Source organism: Gallus gallus, chromosome 10, assembly GCF_016699485.2.
Source record: "Gallus gallus isolate bGalGal1 chromosome 10, bGalGal1.mat.broiler.GRCg7b, whole genome shotgun sequence".
In the NCBI taxonomy this organism is placed as follows: domain Eukaryota; kingdom Metazoa; phylum Chordata; class Aves; order Galliformes; family Phasianidae; genus Gallus; species Gallus gallus.
In genome coordinates, this window is record NC_052541.1 from 11,473,350 (window position 1) to 11,493,709 (window position 20,360).

The window sequence follows — 20,360 nt, forward strand, 5'->3', positions numbered from 1 at the left end:
CAGTTACTTTTCAGTAGTTTCCTTTGCATTTCTGTGATTAGCAGATTAAAAACAATGATGAGCATTTTTAACACCTTAGCTATTTTATCTGCATTGCTGTGTCATTGTGGACAAAAATCAGTCTTTGGGCTCACCAAATGATTACCATGTGTGATAGTTGAGAGAGAGAGCTACCACTAGGATATTCGAGAGTTGTAGCAATGTTACAAGTGAGACGGCCACAACAACTTAAAAGGTTTAACCGCTGTAATCCTAGTAATAGTGTTAAAAGAGTTGTTTGTCATGCTGTAGTGTGTCTTACTGCAGATTACGTGGCAGCAGCACGAGGTCTTTTCTCCTATTCTTCATTCAGAACTATATTTCGAACTAGCAGACCCTTGCTTGGATATTCTGCTTATATTGTTGAAAATCTATTATGGCTGAACAGTGGTTGAACCTCTCACTAGTCCTGGTCTGCTGAGCTGAGCTTTACAATCTGATCATTGGATTACCTTTTATTAGAATACGCTATTGTAAGTGTGATGAGGGAATGTACTACATACATGTCTATACCATTGACCCAAACCAATTAACCACCTCTTCATGACAGTGACTAGTTGACTGCATTTATGAAGTTAACTTCTTTAAAATGGTGATTGTTTTCAACCTTAATTTGTATTTTTTTTCTGTAAATGTATGTACTTACTACTGTGTTTGCATACAGCAGTGTTATTATTTTAAGAGTAAAGTTGCCTGAAGATTGCTGTATTAGGATGTGAGCAAGCAGTGTAAGTCACAGAACAGCCAGGTTGTATATTGGTAAAGTTGCTGTTTGTTTTCATCTATAGGACTTAGACAGGCACCACCATTACTAGCATAACCATTGCTTTAGTTCAGGTGAAGGACATGGATAGCAGAAGATCTGAACACGTAAACTTGGGGAGCAGTTACCCAGAAATGTCCCTCACTGCTCGAACAAAGTGCGGTTGGAAGCATTCCAGGAGCAGCTGGAAGCCTTGCTCCGCAAATACACGTGTGCAGAAATCATGACAGTTGCATTTCTAGCCCATTAATTTCATGTTTAGTGGATAATGAAATTCTATGAAGATTTTTTAATACTTTTTTTTTTCTGTCATGGGGGCAGGTTCTTCAATGCACGTGGATCAGCCTTGCTGCCAAGCTCTCTACGACTTTGAACCAGAAAATGAAGGCGAGCTTGGGTTTAAGGAAGGGGACATCATAACACTGACCAATCAGATTGATGAGAATTGGTATGAAGGGATGTTAAATGGAGAGTCTGGCTTCTTCCCCATTAATTATGTTGAAGTGATGGTACCCTTGCCTCAGTGATTGTGTCATTCAAGCTGTGAACATGATTTCATGACTGAAATGGATTCACAAATGTTCTGTCAGTGTGGCATTCTGTGAAAGCCTTGCTATTTGACTGACTTACTGACTTTTGTATGCGTCTTTTTAAAATGTATTTATTTTATATTCCAAAAAAATTTACCTTCCCTGACACCATCAACCTGCAAAAAAACCCATACTCAGTTTTTTTGCTTTGTGCCTTGAAGATCACTGTATGAAGTGTTTACTGGTAGCTCACTGTTGCTCCCAAAATGCATTTATTTGCTGTTATTGTACATGGTTTTGTTTTTTCCTTTTTTTTTTTTTTTTAAGTCTTTGGTTGCAATGATTTTACTATTGAAAACAATTTTTAAAAATACTGTAAGTGAAGCTAACTGTAATGAGTTCCTAAGTTACTGATATCATTGGGCTCTTTTCATCTATCACACTGTAATTTATTGTGAACAAGTTAATCCATGTTTCACATTGTATGTTGACAAAAGGCAAAGTGATTGTTGTCAATATTACGATGTTGTTGTACTAAGTACAAGTTCTCAGAACTGAAGATTCCTATAATTTGCTGACCAAACTTAATAAATATGTCGGTGGGATAAGAGTGGTTGCCACTTCTATTCCTGTAATTCTGGAATTTATTTTTGTGCTGGAGGATCGCTCTTGCTGGATGTCAGCTTTCACCGGGGGAAAAAAAAAAAAAACACTTTAAAAAACCCAAGCTATTAGTTTTATGATACCTCAGCAACTGGAACTGTAATAATCTTGCTCTCCTGTCACTGACTGTGTAACATTCATAATATCTATTAACATTTTCTTGTAGCAGGAGAATAAGAGTCCTTTGAACCAAGTGCGAACTGATCCTAGCTCCACAGTTTGCATAGACCTCCACTGAGATAAAGGGGTGAGTATCACTGGTCATGGTTGCAAACAGATGAAAAGTTAGTAACACTTTGCCATTGTCTATCCATTATTTAAAGAATGGAGAATGATGAAGACAAGAGTAGGTAGAGGTAAAAAGGCAAATGCTGTAACTTAAACATGAAAAAAGGCCTCAAAATGAAGGACAGACAGCCTCAGGCTGAAGTACTGTCAAAGTGAATATAGAGTTAATTATTTCTCTGTTAGCCTTTTCCTGCTTTGCTCAGGAAATGTGGATGTAGTAATGACTGAAAAATTCAGCATCCTGAGACAAACATGATCTTTTGCCAATTACTTTATGGACAAGATAGGGGAATGACGAGAAGGAAAGTGAACTCTTTATGGACAAAAGGGCTTGAATCCAGCTTCAGTGTTTCAAGCTCTACTTGGTTCTGTAGTCCTGTAGAAGCAGTGCTCTTTAGAGAGGAAAGAATTTCATGTGTACCACAGGTGCAGTAACCCTTCCATATAAGAAACATAAATAGCTTGTAAGCAGCTATTCAAACCCTGGCTATCCAGTTTCTCCTATCTCTGGCCTTAGCTGATACAGTGGTGACAAGAGAAGTAAAGGACTATTCTTTAAAGCTTTGGCTACAGCTGGCTAACTAATTAGGGTACAGTAACTCCAGAAAGGAGGAGATTTATTAGGTGTTTTCCAACTTCTTAGGTGAGTAGCTAGTGGTTATTAGAGCAGCAATACAGAAAGTAACTTGGCCCAACCTAGTTGTTAAACAAAAGTAGCTGTGATGTTCTGAATACAAAGTGTTTGGAAATACTTAAAGTTTTAAAAGTTAAGATTCACAACTTATCACCTAAATACCGAACAACTCAGTGAACAGTTGTTATAGGTGTGCTGTGGGGTTGGAGCAGTAAAAGGACTATTGCTTAAGTACACACACCTGAAAACAAAAGACTTAAGTGAGCAGCAGCCAAGAAGTAAAGCTGTTGGGAACCACAGTTCAGCACCTTCATTTTGCTTTGGTAAATAAGCAGGAGCCAGGGAGAAGAAAGAATAGTTAACAAAATGGTTTGATTTTCTAAAGCTAATACTGACATTATTTGGAAGGTGCCTGAAGTAGAATAGTCTTTTCATTGGAGTAAAATAAGAAATGTAAATACAGAGGAATCATGAAGCATAGCTATGTATGATGAAGAAGAGCTACATATGACATACTGTGCAGTATGCAGTCTGTGGCTCTTGGTTGGGTACTTTGCAGTTGCATACTATTGAGCATTAGGGTTACTGTATACCACTCCAGTTATTTCATACCAATACAATGGTTGTTGCTTCATACCATCTTTACCTTATGCTAGAAGTGTCAGGTAAAGTACTGAGTACTACTCTTAAATGAAATTCATTACAATTTAGCTTTATTTGAGGAACTAAGTGATGGATGTAAACAGCACAATATAGTATAGGGGTGAAGGTTTCTTAAAGATATACAGGGACTTTGTATTGCTCCCAGTCATTTGAGCCACTCAAAAGAGAAACATCAATAAACCACCTTTTATTTAACTTAGCTATAAATATCTTAGATTTTAATATTTGCTCATGAAAAATCTCTTCAGCAATAAAAAGTTCAACATAAAGATAAATATAGAAAGATATAGCAACATTTATTTCCCTGTGGGGCACAAGGTATAACAGGAGTTCAAAACTGATAAAAATGTATTAAATCAGCATTAGTTTTCATCTTTTTAAAGACTTAAACAGCTTAATTTAAGAACATTAAGCCAGTGTAAGAAAATCCTCATGTTAATAACTGCATCCAAATATAGAACAGATCTCAAAACTCAGAACTTAATATTTTGGTAAGGTAACAGATGCAGACAAAAAAACCAGCACTGAGTGATCTGCAACATCAGCTGCTTCTACTCTTAAAGAGAAGAGGACCTGCAAGGCTCACTGAGGTTCTTACTTTGCCATATAAAACCATCAGGTAAGCATTTTGGTAAACAGAGGCTGAAAGAAGGGATTATGAAGGCTGACTACATGGTATCTAAGGGCTAGGAGTCAGCCTTCAGATAGCTATAAAGCTATTAAATACTGGCCAACAGATAGTACTCCACACCCACTTCCCAGCTAGACATACAAAGCAGGACTGCAGACTGCCCTTGTGTCAGACCTTCAGTACATAGGGACTCTAAGAGCTAGTATTTTTAATGCACCTTTGTCATTTTGATTTTTATCAGTGTTTTATACCTAGCCACTTAAAAGGCTGGCTTTTTGGGACCAAAGTGCTAATATTGTTAGTTACAGTACCTTCTGTTGGAATGTTTCACATTTGCAGGATATATCTGTCCATGTTGTGGTTCCAGCAAATCAAAACTAAAAGCTATGCTGCATCTAGAAATATCAAATACTGCAGTTGGTAATTTCTATGTACTAAAGAAACAGTATATTTAAGAAACAAGAGGAATACATCACAGCTTGATTTTACTTGAAAAATTTTGTTACTCTAGGAAGTTCTTCAGCAAGTGATCTAGACATTTCAGCATCAGGATATGAGCAGAAACCATTTCAGATAGTCAGCACTCTTCAGGATAATGAACTTCATCCAAGTTCAGAATTGCTGAACATCCAAGCTGTGACATGATCTGGCACATGTTACCCACTGTGACTTGAAACAGAAATTACCTTTGGAGAAACACTGTACCATAATATTGAGAAAGCTGAGACAGCCTATGCTCAGCCTCAATTATTTATCATCCTTCTAGGACACACATCTAACAGCTTTGTTAACTGTGCACACTCCTGTTTCAGCAGGTCACGGAAATCAAATCCTTGGGACAGAGTGAAAGAACTTCCTACAGAGCTTGTATTCTACTGATCTTTGTATCAGTGAATCCAGCACAGGGTACAGTATCAGAAGGCAGGAGGCGTTATGTCATGGACAGTGTTTCTCACAAATATGGTAGATGGGAGATTTAAATTCCAAGTTACTTTCAGATATTGTAGAAGGTACCACCACAGACTTGAGTCCAAAATGTCACTTGAGGTTTAGGAGTGCTTTCAGGTGATCGTCTCCATGTCCATATTACATGATAGAACAGCTGGGATCTTCATTTTGCTGCAGAAACAAAATATCAAGACATTAATTCTAAGAAGCATGCATACAAACTTTCTATTTAATGATAATTGAAGAAAAGCTATCAAGCTATCCATACTCCAGAATTCTGGAAGCATCAGAATTGAACTGACATGCAAATTCATGCTACTCATGTTGGAAGAGGAGCAGAAACAAACATGGAAACCTTGCCTTAAAGCACTGCCTTGGATTCTCTACATCATTTTGCTGTCTACAGGAAGTTAACAATAACATAGTTAAAAAACAACAAAACTTATCTCAGTATTATCTACATTGCAGAAACATAGATGTACTAGTGGCAGAAGTTTGAAGTTTAATAGTAATTCAGCAGATGGGAAGGACATTAATATTACAGTAGGAGTATTAGAATGGCTTCTTACTATGAGTGGTACATAACACTATTATGAAGTTGCTGATAAAACAGTAAGATTTTTTTTTTTATCATGAAGGTAAAGAAAAGAAGTTGCTTTTGCTTTCCATCACTAATGGCAGAACAAGCCATATTATCAGTCAAGATAAACAGCCTTTAAAATACTGAGGAGAGGACCTGTTTCAAACATTAAAAAGCTTGTAGCATTGAGTCTCTTTAAAACCTAATGTTTCCACTGGTACAGCTTCAGCCATTTCAGTGTATGCCATTCAGGCTTTCAATGCACAGCATTATGGAACAGTGTTCAATAGCCTATTAAACAAGGTCTTATCCTTTACAGCGTGAGACTGAAAATACACCAACAGTGTAAGACTTCAATGAACACCCTAAATCAGACGTTATAATAATAGATATTCAGTAAGATTCTGTTTCAAAAGAAGGACAAGGAAAGAACTAAGCAGCAGACAACTGCCTATTCTGAGATATGTTTCCTTGAAAAAGATGGTACCCCAGAGTATTTCTAAGCTGTGTTTTTGGGCAGGTATAAATAACTTGAACAGGAACAGGAGAAGATATATAGGAAATATTGGTGTCGAAGACCTGCTGCAGCAGGTACCTGTCTTCCTTGTAGTGTTACAGAAGATATTTTTAAGCATAAGTGTGGTAACTCAAAAGGCTTTGTCAGCAGGAGGGGAAGAATAACACTATCAGGTATCCCCTTGTACATAGGGCCTTAGTCTGCACTAAGGGAAGGAAAAAATGCTATTTCAATCAAAAAAAATAAAATGCACTTGAGAATTTTTCAGCTGTAACCAATTTAAAGCCCTTCAGCAATAACTCTGCAGAATATTTAAGCAATTAAAGAAGACAAGCTAGTAATATACTAAAGTGCACTTGAAGACCTCAGAATGAACTACGTCAGGCTCATACGATCAGACAGAAGCCACAGAGTCTTTCAGAGGGCATCACAGCATCAAAGTTGCACCCAAAAGGTAACAGGTATACCAAAATATGCTCATTCAAGTGATGTGTGTTAATTTTATTAGCATGATCTGTATCTGTACTTTGTTTCTGCTTGGGAAATATTGAAGGGAGTATTTAAAAGTACAGCTAAAATGCTTATTTCACACACCAAAATAAGACAGTAATTTTTGAAACCAAGCTGATGCTGAAGTGCCTTAAACTTATGATCAAGTTTAAAAGAAACTTAGCCAGTCAATATACCATTGTAGCAGAAATGCTAGGTCACAGCTGAAACAGTGATTGAGCACCTTCTGGGAAGGCAGGGCCAAACCAGGGGAGAAAGGGGGGGGGGGGGGGGCGTTCAGGATCCACCCCTTCCCAGACCTCATTTAAGGCTTGGCAATGGAAATGAGGGCATCTCTCACTGGAGATCCCTGTCTACCTGAGGTCTTCCAAGGGTAAGCAGCTCTTTTCCTTCATTTCTACAGCTGCTACGTTTGGGCTCATTCTCATTTGCTGTAGTCAAAGACTTTGCCACCCCACTATTATCACAGTACTTTCCATCTCATTATAGCATTACAGCCATGAACTTTGATTTCAGTATTTTAGAATCACAGAATCATTAAGGTTGGAAAAGATAACTAAGACCATCTTGTTCAACTGTCAACTCATCGTACCATGCCCACTAAACTATGTCTCTTAGTGCAACATCTCCCCTTTCCTTGAAAACCTCCAGGGATGGTAACTGGAGAAGCTGGCAGCTCACGGCTTGGGCAGGTACATTCTTTACTGGGTAAAGAACTGGCTAGAGGGCCAGCCCAGAGAGTGGTAGTGAATGGAATGAAATCCAACTGGCAGTCGCCATGAGTGGTGTCCCCCAGGGGTTGACACTGGGGCCTGTTATGTTTAATATCTTTATTGATGACTTGGACAAAGTGATTGAGCTCATACAGTTGCCTGCCAACCCCAGTCTATCCAGATCCCCCTGTAGGGCCTTAGATTTCACACTTTTGAAAGGAAACATTAGATTTTCTTAGTGTGAATTCGAGTCAGGTACTTTAGAACAAGTCCAGTACATTGTTTTAAGTATCAGGTAAGTCACTTCATTCCCACATAACAAAAATATTTGTTTACATTCTGTTTCTGGAATAACAGCTTGCAAGTATATTCACAGTGAGATAGACTTTCAGATAAATACATAAGAAGCTGGTATTCTTCAGCAATAGTGTTAATTGTTTGGCCTCTAATTATTTGATGATATTCAGCCAAAAGAAAAGCATCAGTTTCATTTCTGATGCAAAGCCATGCAAGCTACAGCCTACATGGGACAAGAGACTAAAGCATTATTAGTGAAGCAAGCTGAGTGGGCAAGCACAGCTCTCACTGATCTCACCTGCTTAAGGATGCTCACAGGAATCACTATCATGAAACCAAACAACATTTCTTTTTTCTTCTTCTTTTGGTCTGACATCAAGAAAAATGGTAAGAGTTGGATTTGGATCATGTTTGGGGAAGTATATTCACAGAGTGTAAAGAAATGGGCTATCAGAATTATTCAATTGCTTGTATTTAAGTTTCAGGCATCTCACCTGAGATGGAAGCTCTGCTTCACTTCCCATTAGTTCTTCATACTCATCATCTTGCTCACCACTTTCTTCTCCTCTGGGTACATGCATTAATTTTCTCTCTGCCAGTTCCTACAATACAATTAAGTCACCATCAAGAAAGCTCAAGCATCAAGCACATCAAGCAATTTTAGTAAAAGGACAGAAGCTGCAACTCACTTACCTCACCTTCATCTGTGATGAGTGTAACACCAATGTTAAACCCAGATCCCCAAGATTTCTGAGACTTCCAGACCAGGTCACTAGGACCTGGGCTTACACCAGCAGCTGCACCCCAGATCTGCAAAAAATTTGAAGTGAGCCAGTGTTGATTCTTCTTATCTGTAGTTACATGAGAGCTCATCCTAACACATACAATTCCAAGTACTCTAACGCCAAAGACACTCAGTAACAAACTCAGCAACTCTCATTCCTGGCAGGCTAGTGTGTCTGTTCAAAAAGATTCAAGAATACTAAGTGTTACAGAACTACCTACCGTAACTACTTGGCCTGCCTGAAGAGTGAACTGTGAGGGGAATTTGTATGCTACATCTGACACGCTCTCAAGATGTCTTCTCAGCACCCATCCATGTAGTGGCTGATCCTGCAGGGTAAGAAATTTCTCAGCATTACAAATGAACACTATAGCACTCATACAAGTGCAAGATTCTTACCAGTCTTAAGGGTCATTTAGTCCCTCTCCTGTAAAGTGGAAGACCATATTCAATTATAATTCTACCTTAAACTTCCAGAAGAGTCTCCTAGTACTGTCTCAGGGTTAATATTAGTCCCAGAAATTCAGGTACATCTGTTAAATAGGGATAACATTCTAACCAGGAAGAGTAGGTTCATGTTATTCTTTCTAGAGAGAGTATGATAACACAGATGTGCATGACCAGCTTAAGTCAGACTGCATGTATATACATATACATATTAACGTAAGCTGTAATGTATATAGTGGTTTTTGAAGGTTTAAGGCTTCTCAGGCTAAAGCACCTAGGCTACCAGCTGCAAGTTTTGAAGCTCTGATAATCCTAACAATTCTGGATTTGCAAATTAAACTAGTTGAGTTATCCAATTCATTAGTAAAGCCCTCTACACTGATTAGATACTGTCAGTCCTAGTCAACCTTTTAGTTATATTTCTAATTCATAAGCTGTCATCCAGTTTACTAATCCTTATTTAGTTTCTCAAGGATATGAAGTGCTTCCAATACTACTACCCTGATTCTAATGAGAAATAACTGAAGATGGTAGGCTTCTGCATCATAGATGCCAGTGCACCTCCTCCAAAAGCCTGAGAGCAAGACACCTGCAGTGTGAATATCAGTTGGTCCTCATCTATTGGCAGTAGCCAAGTTAGTTCAAGAAACATTTAGAAAGCTCTCCTTTTTGTTTAATTTAGCAGTACATCCTCCTCATCTCTTCGTCCTTCCCTGTTGTGATCTCTAAGCCACAAATCAGTACACAAGCAGTCATACATTGCAGTGAAGGCAGAACAAAATTGAACAAGTACCTCATCAGAGTTGTTTTTAAGCCTGACAAAATTCCCATCTGCATCAATTTCTTCAATAGACACTTTTCCAGAAGATGAAGCATGCTGAACAGTCTTAAATCCAGCACTATGCTCTCTCTTTTTGGCTTTCATTTTCCTTTTTCTCCCGTGCAGAAACCGTCGCCCTTCACTTGTTGCTTGAGTTGCAATGCTATGTGAAGATGCACTAGGTGATATATTCAACCTGGGAAGGAGTGAAATAACATTCACTTGAATGTCTACAATGCTTTTTTCTTCTCACTGCTATCAGGATAGCCAAGCCTAACAGCTTCTTACCTTGAAGCTTTCCATGAAGCCTTGAACATAAGACTTCATTTTGTCTGGCAAGAATAGCTCAGTAAGTAGCTTGTTAGGTTTGGAACACAACCCCAGACCTAAAGTTCAGAGCAAGCTTATACTGCAATTGGAAATTTCCTATCAGTATTTATTTCAATTCTTTACTTACACACATGTACTCTTTAATAGAAGTTATTTAAATTCTTGACCCTTAGCATTAACTCAGTTCATGTTGTTCACTAAGGAGCATCTGAATAAATAAGAGCTAGTACAGTTATCATCTCCTTTCATTCATGCAGACAGCCCCAAATACATAAGTTCTGATTGTTAAACGGATTTCTGAGCTAGCTAGGTATAGAATAAAGCCCACACAGAATGACTATACCCTTATATGCTATGTGCCCTTATGTTTTTGTGTAATTACTCCATCTCAAAGTGACACCAGAACTTAATACCAATGGATAAGGAGGAAAAAGATGGCTGTTTTAGATTTCAGTGTGTCTTTGATACAGCTCTAGGTTTTAGTACAAAACTTTGAAAGCAATCATTTCTAGGGAGGGATGTCTAATGGATTTGAACCTTCAGTTTTGTTCACCAAGTTATTTTATCTTCATACATAATGTGATGGATGTGGGATATAAATACTATTTCTCTACAGAAGATTATACTTAAACTAAATGGTGATCCTAATTGCAAACAGTATTTGTTTCTTGCATCTACCACATATTTGAAGAGATAGAGACCATGGATGGGGGAAGTCCTCACATGAAGATCTTGTCATAACCTACCTCTGTTCCTCTCCTTCCAGCATCTTTCTGTAGGCATTTATTTCCAGATCTAGTGCCAGTTTCACATCTAAGAGATGCTCATATTCTTCCAACTGTTCTTGAACCTTTTTCTGGGTTTGTGCCATTTCTTTCTCTTTTTCAGCCATACGCCTTCGATGTAGATCACGATCTTTATCCAGCATCTCCTGTAGCTCCTTTACTTTGTTTTCCAAAGCAGCATTCTAAAATTGAGAGAAAAAAATAAAAGAATAAATCAATTACACTGAGTATTAGAGAGGAAATACTTTGAATTGGGTATTTAATACTAAGAATATACAAAAAGATAGTACCTGGCTTTGATAGTGATTAATTTCAGATGTCAGATTACCAACTCTAAGCTTTGTTTCCATTAACTCCTCTCGAGCAGCATTGGCAAAGTCACTATTTCTTGCAGCAGAAAGCTGGGCATTCTCCACCTATGGGTAGAGTCACTGTTAGTAACAAGTTGCTTGTGACAATCTATTTTAAATAAAGGGGGGAAAGAAAAGTGATTTCCAGCTGTTACATGTGGAAACAGCTATGTATTACTTAAGTATGCAGATGCCAATAAGATCCAAATAAAGAAGTTATTTATTGCTTTTCAAGGAGGTTTATGAGTTCAATATTCACATCAGAAAAAAAGAAAGAACACTACTCAGGTAGTGAGAGGTGTTGGATTAGGATGTTCCAGTTACAAAACCAAAAGAGACTTACTATAGATATGAAGTCAATGGATTCTCCAGAAGAACAACGAAGAGTGTTTGGAAATTGCTTGTCAAAGCATAAGGCTAGAGGATACTAAGTACACTTAAAAAGCTTTTGTTCTTCCCCAAAAGTTGTGTAACTAAACAGTTCCTGCTTCACTCTAAGCAGCACTAAGCTATTTCTAGAACAAGTCAATCATGATATTTTCCAGGAATGGAAAACCATGCACTGAGATAAAGTATAGTCATGTTACTATAAGAGACACTCCAGATCACCAGTGAAGAGTTGGACAGAAGCATCCAAACAAATTCAGTAGGCTGTTATACAAAGAAATTTGTAGTATGGAGAAACCCAGAAGAACCATTAAGTGAAAAATACATCACTTAAGAGTAGTAGATCATGCTGTTCTGCACTATTAGCACATCAACACTATGCTGCACTCAACCCAGGAGACCCTGGGACCTTTCCTACAACACTATAAATAGGTAGTATTACTTCTACCTGAATACAAGGCTTATGCTAGGAAAAAAGATCACAGATCATTTCTGGAAGACAAGCTGTCAAGCTACTTTCGTAGCCATCCTCCCTATCTTATACAGTGTTACAGTTTAAAAGGGACATTTGTACTTCAGAAATAGGCTTATAGAACTGTAACAACACTGTTTCATGTATTTCACTAGCATTATTGTTACTGAAATCTTATTCAACACAACAGAATATTCTTCATGTAAAAATAGAATACCTTGGTCCTGAATTAGTCAGACACTTATTTGTTAGTAGACTGAATTATCATCAGTTTTATTACATTAGCCATGCCTAGTTACTTGCCAAAGAACAATATTTATACTCGAACCAATTTTGTTTGGAGCTAAGTGTTGGTAACAGTAAGTTCCGTTGTCAAACTTGACACTGTTTTGAAATCCCATAACTGCCATTAATTACCCTTCGTACTTATGCCTAGAGGCTCTGCAGTGAATGCAAGGGCTCCATCAGTCACTTACTCTAGCGTGCCATAAATCATATAAAGGTGCAGAGAACTGTTATATTGGCACCTTTCACAGACTCACTTTTGCACTGAATGTTCTCTCCAGTTCCTCTTTGTATCCTTGAATTTGTTCTTCATGCTGTTTTCTGAGCCCCTGCAGAGCATCTGAGAGCTTAGTCTCAAATTCTCTCCGACGACCAGACTCCATTTCTGCTATTCTGCTCTCATGGACTCTTTTTATCTCCTTGAGCTCCTAGGAGAGAAAGTTTCTGAGAATAAGCAAGCCAAAACAGTTTGATTTAAGACTGTGGACATACTGTACCAGCTTAGCAAGTAATTCAGTACCATAGCAGATTTGCCAATGAGTGTGGCAGTTCCTCAATTTGCAGCTTACATGTCCTTCCATTACATCAGGTACTCACACCTCAGTGGCTGCGCTGGATTTTTCTGCTTCTTCACTGCTGATACTGCTTAAACTACTAAGCAAAGTACGTTGCATCAAATTTGAAAATTAGTTATTTGATCTATATTAACTTCTCTGCTTTTCTTTAGATGCACATGCACTTCAGTTTCTTTAAGAATTGTTACCTATCTTTGTTTTATTAAAAAAAACTAACAGCAACTGGACTAGAGAAATTAGAGTTTTATCACTGAAATCACACACAAATTCCTTCCAGAAGGAATTTGGTTTGCATTCACTTCTAAGTTCCATATTACATACTGACTCCTAATGCAACACTTATCAGTGGTGTTTGGTAAACTTTAAGGAAGATGGGAACATGAGTTGCTTATTGTAGCAATCAGGCAGATCAGTACAACTGGAAAGGCATGACAGAGGTGTGATGATGGAAGGACCAGCACGATAGAAAGGTGCTATGAAACAAGGAAAGAAAATTGCTCACCAACTAGGTTTGCAGGAGAAAGCTTCACCAAGGAGGGATCTCCAGAAAGAGATCCTTCCCCAGTGGCAGTCAGCCCTTAAATGAGATCTAAGAAAGGTGCAGCCAAGCTCCATCCCTTCCAGTCACATAGCTGAACTGCCTTAACTTGCACTATCAGGGCTGACCAGGTCTTTTTCCCCAGATGCTCAATCAATGGTTCAGGCCATGATGACTCAACCGTTCCCATACACATTAAAAAGTGTTAACTTCACTAATTTTAGGCTTCTTGCAGGCACCTGGAATCATTTAACTTCAACTGTAGTCTATGCACTTTCAGTTACATGAATTAGTACACTGTGATTGTAGTTACCTTCAGAAGTGCAGCCTGAGAAAGTTCTCATATTCCAGATACCTATTGGTACTATGCCAGTTAACATGAGGTTGTATACTGTCTTGAAGTCTTCCTACTTAGGTAGATTTTATTGACTGATGGACTGCCATAAGTTGACTCAGCTAAGTTATCTTTCTAAGGATATGGCACAACTTAACATTGCTTTTAAGGACATCCAGGGGTCATGGACACCTAAAAAAACCCTTGTTAATAAGCTAAAACATACATCTTCATGAAGACACTTCTGGAATGTCATTTTTTCCTGCAAAGTTTTCAAATTATTTTCCAGGTCCACCCTTCTCAACATTTCACTGTGGAGATGCTTTTTGGCATCTTCCAGTGACAGCTCCAGCTAGAAGAGAAAGACATAAAGGTAGTCAAAATTAAGTGGTTACTCTTCTAAACTAAGACAGCCAACTTATTACAGGTTATTCAATTTAATTCCTACAGCAATCAAAACACATTGCTCAAGTGAAATTGACTATTCTACCATTCAAGGCCTATATCTGTGGGATCCAGCATGTTTCCAATGAAATGCTATTAGTTGTTATGTAGGCCAGATCTCCTGCAGATGCAGCTCTTCATTGCACCAGTTAAGTTTTATTTCAAATGCAAAAAAGTGCTTCTGATGAATAAGTTGTACCATCTGCAAGTATTCTTCCCTTTCACGTTACTAAGTTTTCCCAACTTCTTCCTTACTTCCCATATAATTTGTATTGATTCTTAATATGAAAATACTCCAAGTATAAATATTTTCTCAAACTACTGGACAAAAGATTCTTTTATTTTCATTGTGAGATCCTGAAGTAGCTTAATTAGTGATCATATTAAAGCATGAAGATACTGTGTTGGAAAATACCAATAGAGTAGCAACTTAAACAGCACGAGAGTTCAAAGAAACAGTCAGAAGTTGTATTTTTTTCTACAGAGATTTAAGCATAATAAAGCAGGGTCCATCAAATCCTCCCCTTACTACAGGGCCTATAGCAGTTTATGTTTCATCACCATTTGTCAGTAGGTGTAAATTCATTAGCTACTACAGTCATGGAATAGAATTAAAGGTACTTACAACAGCTGGAAGTTTTAATGGACCAACTATTAGCAGCATTTGCTTTCAGCAAGAGTGGAGAAATCTTTCTGTCCACCTGCAACTGTCACAGATAATAGCCTTTGCCCGATTTTACTTTTAAATCTCTAACTAGCTTGGAATAAGACAAGCAAAAGCTTCAGGAGCAAAAGCAAAGGTGAAATTCCAGGAACAAGCCTTACAGTGACTACTTGATCCTTTAACTCACGGAGGCCATTCTCCAAAGTCCGGTTCTCGCTCAAAGCTGTTGCCAGGTCAGCTTCCTTTGCATTCAGCTGAGCATCAAGGTCTCTCATACGAGCCTGTGCCAAGTTCAAGTCAGCTTCTTTTTTTGAATTCCTGAAAGTGAAAGTTTTACATTCATAAGTTGCAGCTGGTGAGGGAGAATATTTGCTTTCAGCGTGTTTACCTTTAAGGGGGGTATGTGGTTGAACTGAATCAAAGAAAAGGTTGAGACTTGTGGTGAGAGCCCAGGGCAGGCTCTAAGAAACAAACCAGACAGTCTCAGACAAGTATCATTTGTTTAACCAGAAAGATTTCTGATCCGTTTTCCAGCTGATTGTGTGCAAATCCTACACAGGATCCAGCTATTCTCCACAGCACTGCCATCAGGAGGGCAGGGAGGGATGGTGCAGCCACTGTCTCCACAGGAACAGATGGTCACATTAAAAAAGTGCAGTCCAGTGAATGCCAATTATCTGCCACTACTGAATGAACTCCTGAAACAACGCCCTTCCAGCAGGAAAGGCAGCTGAGGTGCCTGCCAGCCATTTAAGTGCACCTGTGCTGTGTCTCAGAGCCCTTGCAGGCACCCCACCCAGGGGTGAGCAGCCATGATAGCCATGTTCCACAGTGAGGGCCCACTACCTGAAGGCGGGAAGGCGGCATGCATGCAACTTGAGGCCTGCTCTCCCGAGGCAGGATGGCAGGCAGTGCCAGTCACACATGGCAAAGGTGGCAAAGCACTCCTCTGCACCTGGAGGTAGAAAGAACCTCTAACTGCTGAGGGCTCCTCCCCACACCAAGTTCTTCCTCAGCACTGGAGGAGCTCTGGCTCCAGGCGGCCACCACCTGGGCAGGGCGCTGAGCCTCACAGCCTCGGCTGGGCTTGGCCTGCTCCAGCCGCCATCTCCCGCCACACAGCAGCAAGTCTCCACACAGACCATCCTCAGAGCACAGAGAGCATCCTTGCAAAGAGGGCCTCTACCCTCAGGATAGATCACAAACTCTTCTCTCCTTCATACCTTTGCAGAGTCATGAGATGAGAACAGCTCTGCTTTTTGCAGAACACTATTTTCTTCAGAAGGAGCTTGCATCTTCTGCAAGCAACCAATTATCACCAAACCCTTACAGCTGGAGGGGATCTTTAAAGGTCATCTAGTCCAACTCCCCTCTTTCCTTGCACAGATGTGAAACTGACTTAGAGCATGTTCAGATACCATCTGAATGTCTATAGATTTATTCTTTAAACTTGGCACCACAGCAGACAGGTGCTGGTCCCACAGCAAGTTCCTGTCTTTGAGATGGGTGTGATTATTTCCCAGACTGCTCTGCCTTCTCCTATCCCTGCAGTTACCTGACCTACACCAAGTTGGAGTTCCTTCCTGCTCAATACACAGATCTGAGATTATATAGAGTAAAGCATTCCATTTATTTTAGCAAAATCTGTTCTGCCAAGTGGCAGAGTTGTGATAATTTATACAATGAGTTTCCCAGTTGATAACTGAACAGACCAGCTGGAGAGAGTCCAAAGCCATTCCACAGGAGGGATGGGCTCTAGAAAGCATGGGCTACAAGGAAAGATTGGAAAAAAGTAAGAATTGTTTAGTCTAGAGAACAGAAAAGTGACAGGAGACAGAAGTCTTTTATGTGTGTAAAGACCTCTGCACAGGGGAAGGGAATCTGTTTTCCATGTCTGTTGTGGAAAAGGCAGGAAGTTGTAGGCTTAAATTGCAGGAGAAATATTTGGGTTAGATGTTGGAGGGGAAACTAATGGTAGTTCAAAACTAAAGCACAACGCCTGGGGAAACTCTGGAATCTTCATTATCTGGAATTTAAAAAGGGTCACACAAACATCTGCTAGAAGTGATGCAGGTACAGCTGGTTCTGCCATAGGCCATGAGGTACAGGCCTAGATCAAGTTCTTGCCCAAGGCCTTTTCTAGCTCTGCTATTCAAGGCATTTGTTGATAGCCTCTGTACCTTGTGACCATGATGCATAACCAAATGTTTCACTAGAAGATACTTATTCTTTGCTGAAAGTCCATGAAAAAAACAGTATTGTAGTAGCAGTAAGAAGAGATCATATTTCAGTTTTCCCCTTGTATTTACAGTTTTCTCTCTTTTCTAGCTGAGAAGTTAACAACTTTTCTTCTGGGACTACTACTACTACTACTTGCTGTAAGTAGTATCTGTGATATTAACATGAAAATCATACTATCAGATAATGTTAAAGTACACCTTCTAATAATCTCTATATACTTATTGCAATAATGTGCAAGAATAACCCCTCCCCCCAGTGAACTCTGGAGTGGGCAAGTTTGGCTGGGATGCAGAATGATAACTGTGAAGCATTGACTATTGCATATCCAACAAATCAAGGTGTCATATACTTGACCTGGAGAACTTAAGTAGTACCTGGGCTCTTTTGGTGAAATATTTACAACAGACTTCAGCTTGTCAAGACCTGACAAATTCACTTACAGTTTCTGCTTGCTACACTACATACGTCAGGTTCAGTAGCAAAATACACATTTATACTCACTCACACAGAACAGAACTATGGTTGTTGTTATCTGTAGCGCTACTGTTCTTGCTTTGACCTTCCTCACGCTCTGAATTCAACCAACTGATATGTTTATCCACAACTTCTCCTTTCAAAACATCTTTGGCCTTCTTCCAATTAGACTGTTTAAGGAAAAAAAAGTGGAGTGCAAGGACATTCAAATGTTGCTGAAGGTTTAAGTCTCTTCACTAGTGAGAAAGAAGAGTCAGTAGTTAATGCTGTTGGGAAATTATCTAGTGACATTTCATCTCGTAAGAGTTCCAGGTTATTTAAGGAATATATATAAAGGGCATGATATCCTCAAAGGATTTTATTCCAAATCATTTGAGATAGTTGCAATTAGACTGCCCAGTTAAGTAATAGTCAATACTAGGACTTGAAGTCTGGTCCTTCCAGAAAGCAGCATGTACAATGTATCATTTCCCAGGGGTTGTAAAGTTAACCACTTTAAAACCTAGTTACTCTAAAGAAGTAAATTAGTCTGGAGGATTACATACGTGCCAAGCCTAAAGCTTTTACAAACAAAGCCACTGAGTTATACAAACACAAAGAGCAGCAGAAAGATTTCAGAACTGGCATTAGCCTTTTCCTCACTATCTAATCACGTGGCTGGTTAGATTTATGAAACAAATTTATGAGCTAAAACCTAGCATGAATGAAGCAAACCCAATAACTTCCAGGCAGCTGAAAACCAAAGCTTAGAGTAAAAGCATGTTTCATTCCCAAGTAGAACAGCTACTTAAGTCCTGCTGAACCAGTAGAAGGCAGAACTTGCTCCATACTATAAATATTAAAAAAAGTTGTTGCCTAACAGTGCTATGATAACAGTTTATAGCAAGACTTAGAGGAAAGAGAGAGGGAACTGTGGACACACAAGTTACTGAAAGTCTGTAATTCATTTGCTAGTACAATAGGGCATTGAAATAACTGCATACTATACATGGTTGTATATACCCAGAGAAGGTTTATTACTGCAATTTAATTCTTGTTCCCTCTTCTTCACTGTCTACCTTCTTCAAGTGCACTTACATTGGACCATCCCCTTGTTCTCCACTTTAGGAAACTAGACAACAAATTGATTCCAGACAAGATATACTGCTCATGAATACATCGTCTGAAGTGACAAGCAGGTCATTCTAGGACAGTTTCTGTGCAGTACCAGCCTGCAGCAGGAAGGTTATCCTGCTCACAGGACTGTCTGCTCTATGTATTCCCCCATTCCCCCCCAGGCAACGACTGAGGGAATAACCCCCAAAGAGTGGTGAACTGACTCTATACTGTGACTTGACCCTGTGCTGAGACTTACTCCCCCTACCCCATAACTTTCTAGATGCCTTGCAGCACAACAGCTTCTTGGTTGTTTATGAATCACAGGTGCAGTACTAAATGCAGTCAACTGGGCATTCGGGCAGTACTGTGCCCATAAGGCCTCCCAACTTCCCAAGCTCTGGGGGAGCCCAACGACCATTACAAGGGAGCTCTGAAGAGGCCCAGCAGCGCTGGCACAGAGGTACTCAGAGCAGTGCCCCTACAGGGCACACGTTAGGATTCCTCAAGGCCCAAATCACTCTAACCTCACTTTACCATCCCAACATCTGGGGCCTCACCATCACTGAGACCTCACTGCTCTGACAGCACAGAGTCCTCTCCCCAGCACACAGGTCCTGGCAAGCAGCATCACCTGCTTCTCCTCGCCCCAGAGCGGTTGGTGCCTCCTAGGGAGCCCCGCACCAGGCAGGGCCAGGCAGAAGGGCCGGACACCGACCTGCTGTGCAGCTGCCGGTGCTCCTCGCCGATCTTGCCCAGCTCCACCTGCAGCGTGGCCCTCTCGATAGCGATGTCGTCCAGCGCACGGCGGGCGTCGGCCAGCTCCGCCTCGTAGCGGAGCCGCAGGCAGCCCAGCTCCCGGCCGCTACCCGCCTCCAGGTCGACCAGCCGCTGCTGCAGCACCGACTTGTCGGCCTCCAGCGCCCGCACCCGCTCGATGTAGGCGGCCAGGCGGTCATTGAGCTGCCGCAACTCCTCCTTCTCTTGCAGCCGGCTGAGCCGCGTCGGGCTGAGCGGAGAAGCGGCGGCGCCGCGGCTGCGGCTCCCGCTCGCCGGCGTGGACGATAGCGGCGTGGCCATGGCAGCTCGGCCCGAGCCCCGCCGCTCCCAGCACCGCCCCGCGCAGGGCACCCGGCACCGCCGCTGAGTATAAATAGCGGGCAGCTGCCGCGGCCTCCGGAGGTGGGCAGCTTAAAGAGCTAGGGCTGCGCCCCGGGGCGCCGCGGCTCCCGGTGGATAATCTCTGCGTTTCGTTTTGGGTTTGCTCTATTTTCTATACATGCTTTGCCGTATCTCGTTAGTTCAGAGGCGCTGATCGGAGAGGGCCGAGGAGGAGCTGCTCGGGAGGTCGGCGTTGTTAAACAGTCTGCGTCGCTAAACAGGGGTCGGGTCATACAGTCCCACATTTGGGAGGATGGATGCAGCACAGCTGCAGCAAAGCTCGGGCACACCGCGGCTCTGCGCTCTGCTTCTTCTGTCTGAGTCGTGCAGTTTGCTCAGCTGATGGCAACAGTCCCCGATCTTTTCAGGTTTCAGGCCCCGCTGTAGTAGGTCGGTGC

General features: G+C 40.7%; 2 protein-coding genes across 6 annotated transcripts in view; one reads left to right on the plus strand and one right to left on the minus strand.

Moving 5' to 3' along the window:
- The window catches only part of SH3GL3 (SH3 domain containing GRB2 like 3, endophilin A3), a 44,033-nt gene extending 42,093 nt beyond the window's left edge, over positions 1-1,940 (plus strand). For all 3 annotated transcript variants that reach the window (XM_046898885.1, NM_204528.2, XM_046898884.1), the window contains one exon: positions 1,124-1,940. In XM_046898885.1, the coding sequence (XP_046754841.1) occupies positions 1,124-1,329 (206 nt within the window). In that variant the 3' untranslated portion in view covers positions 1,330-1,940. The remainder of the gene's footprint in view (positions 1-1,123) is intronic.
- LMNAL (lamin A/C like) lies at positions 1,623-19,889 on the minus strand. Of its 3 annotated transcripts, XM_015292030.4 has the most exons (12): positions 19,520-19,889; positions 15,153-15,309; positions 14,110-14,235; positions 12,694-12,864; positions 11,233-11,358; positions 10,904-11,124; positions 9,801-10,023; positions 8,782-8,889; positions 8,470-8,586; positions 8,271-8,378; positions 8,075-8,145; positions 1,623-5,330 (listed from the first exon to the last, which is right to left on the minus strand). In XM_015292030.4, exons 1-11 carry the CDS (start codon positions 19,879-19,881, stop codon positions 8,104-8,106), a joined length of 1,761 nt encoding a protein of 586 aa, XP_015147516.1. In that variant the 5' UTR covers positions 19,882-19,889; the 3' UTR covers positions 1,623-5,330; positions 8,075-8,103. The 3 variants fall into 3 exon arrangements, with proteins under 3 accessions (XP_015147516.1, XP_015147517.1, XP_046755114.1); XM_015292031.4 differs by lacking the exon at positions 8,075-8,145; XM_046899158.1 differs by lacking the exon at positions 8,075-8,145 and having other exon boundaries at positions 19,436-19,889.
- Positions 19,890-20,360: the final 471 nt, after the last annotated feature.

What these genes read in the sequence shown, in the direction of transcription:
- LMNAL (XM_046899158.1), bottom strand. Translation starts at nt 19,881, where the DNA reads ATGGCCACGCCGCTATCGTCCACGCCGGCGAGCGGGAGCCGCAGCCGC. An exon ending in TTAAAAACAACTCTGATGAG is followed by an intron (nt 8,890 to 9,800) that starts GTACTTGTTCAA and finishes CTTACCCTGCAG; the next exon opens with GATCAGCCACTACATGGATG. An exon ending in AGGCAGGCCAAGTAGTTACG is followed by an intron (nt 8,587 to 8,781) that starts GTAGGTAGTTCT and finishes AATTTTTTGCAG; the next exon opens with ATCTGGGGTGCAGCTGCTGG.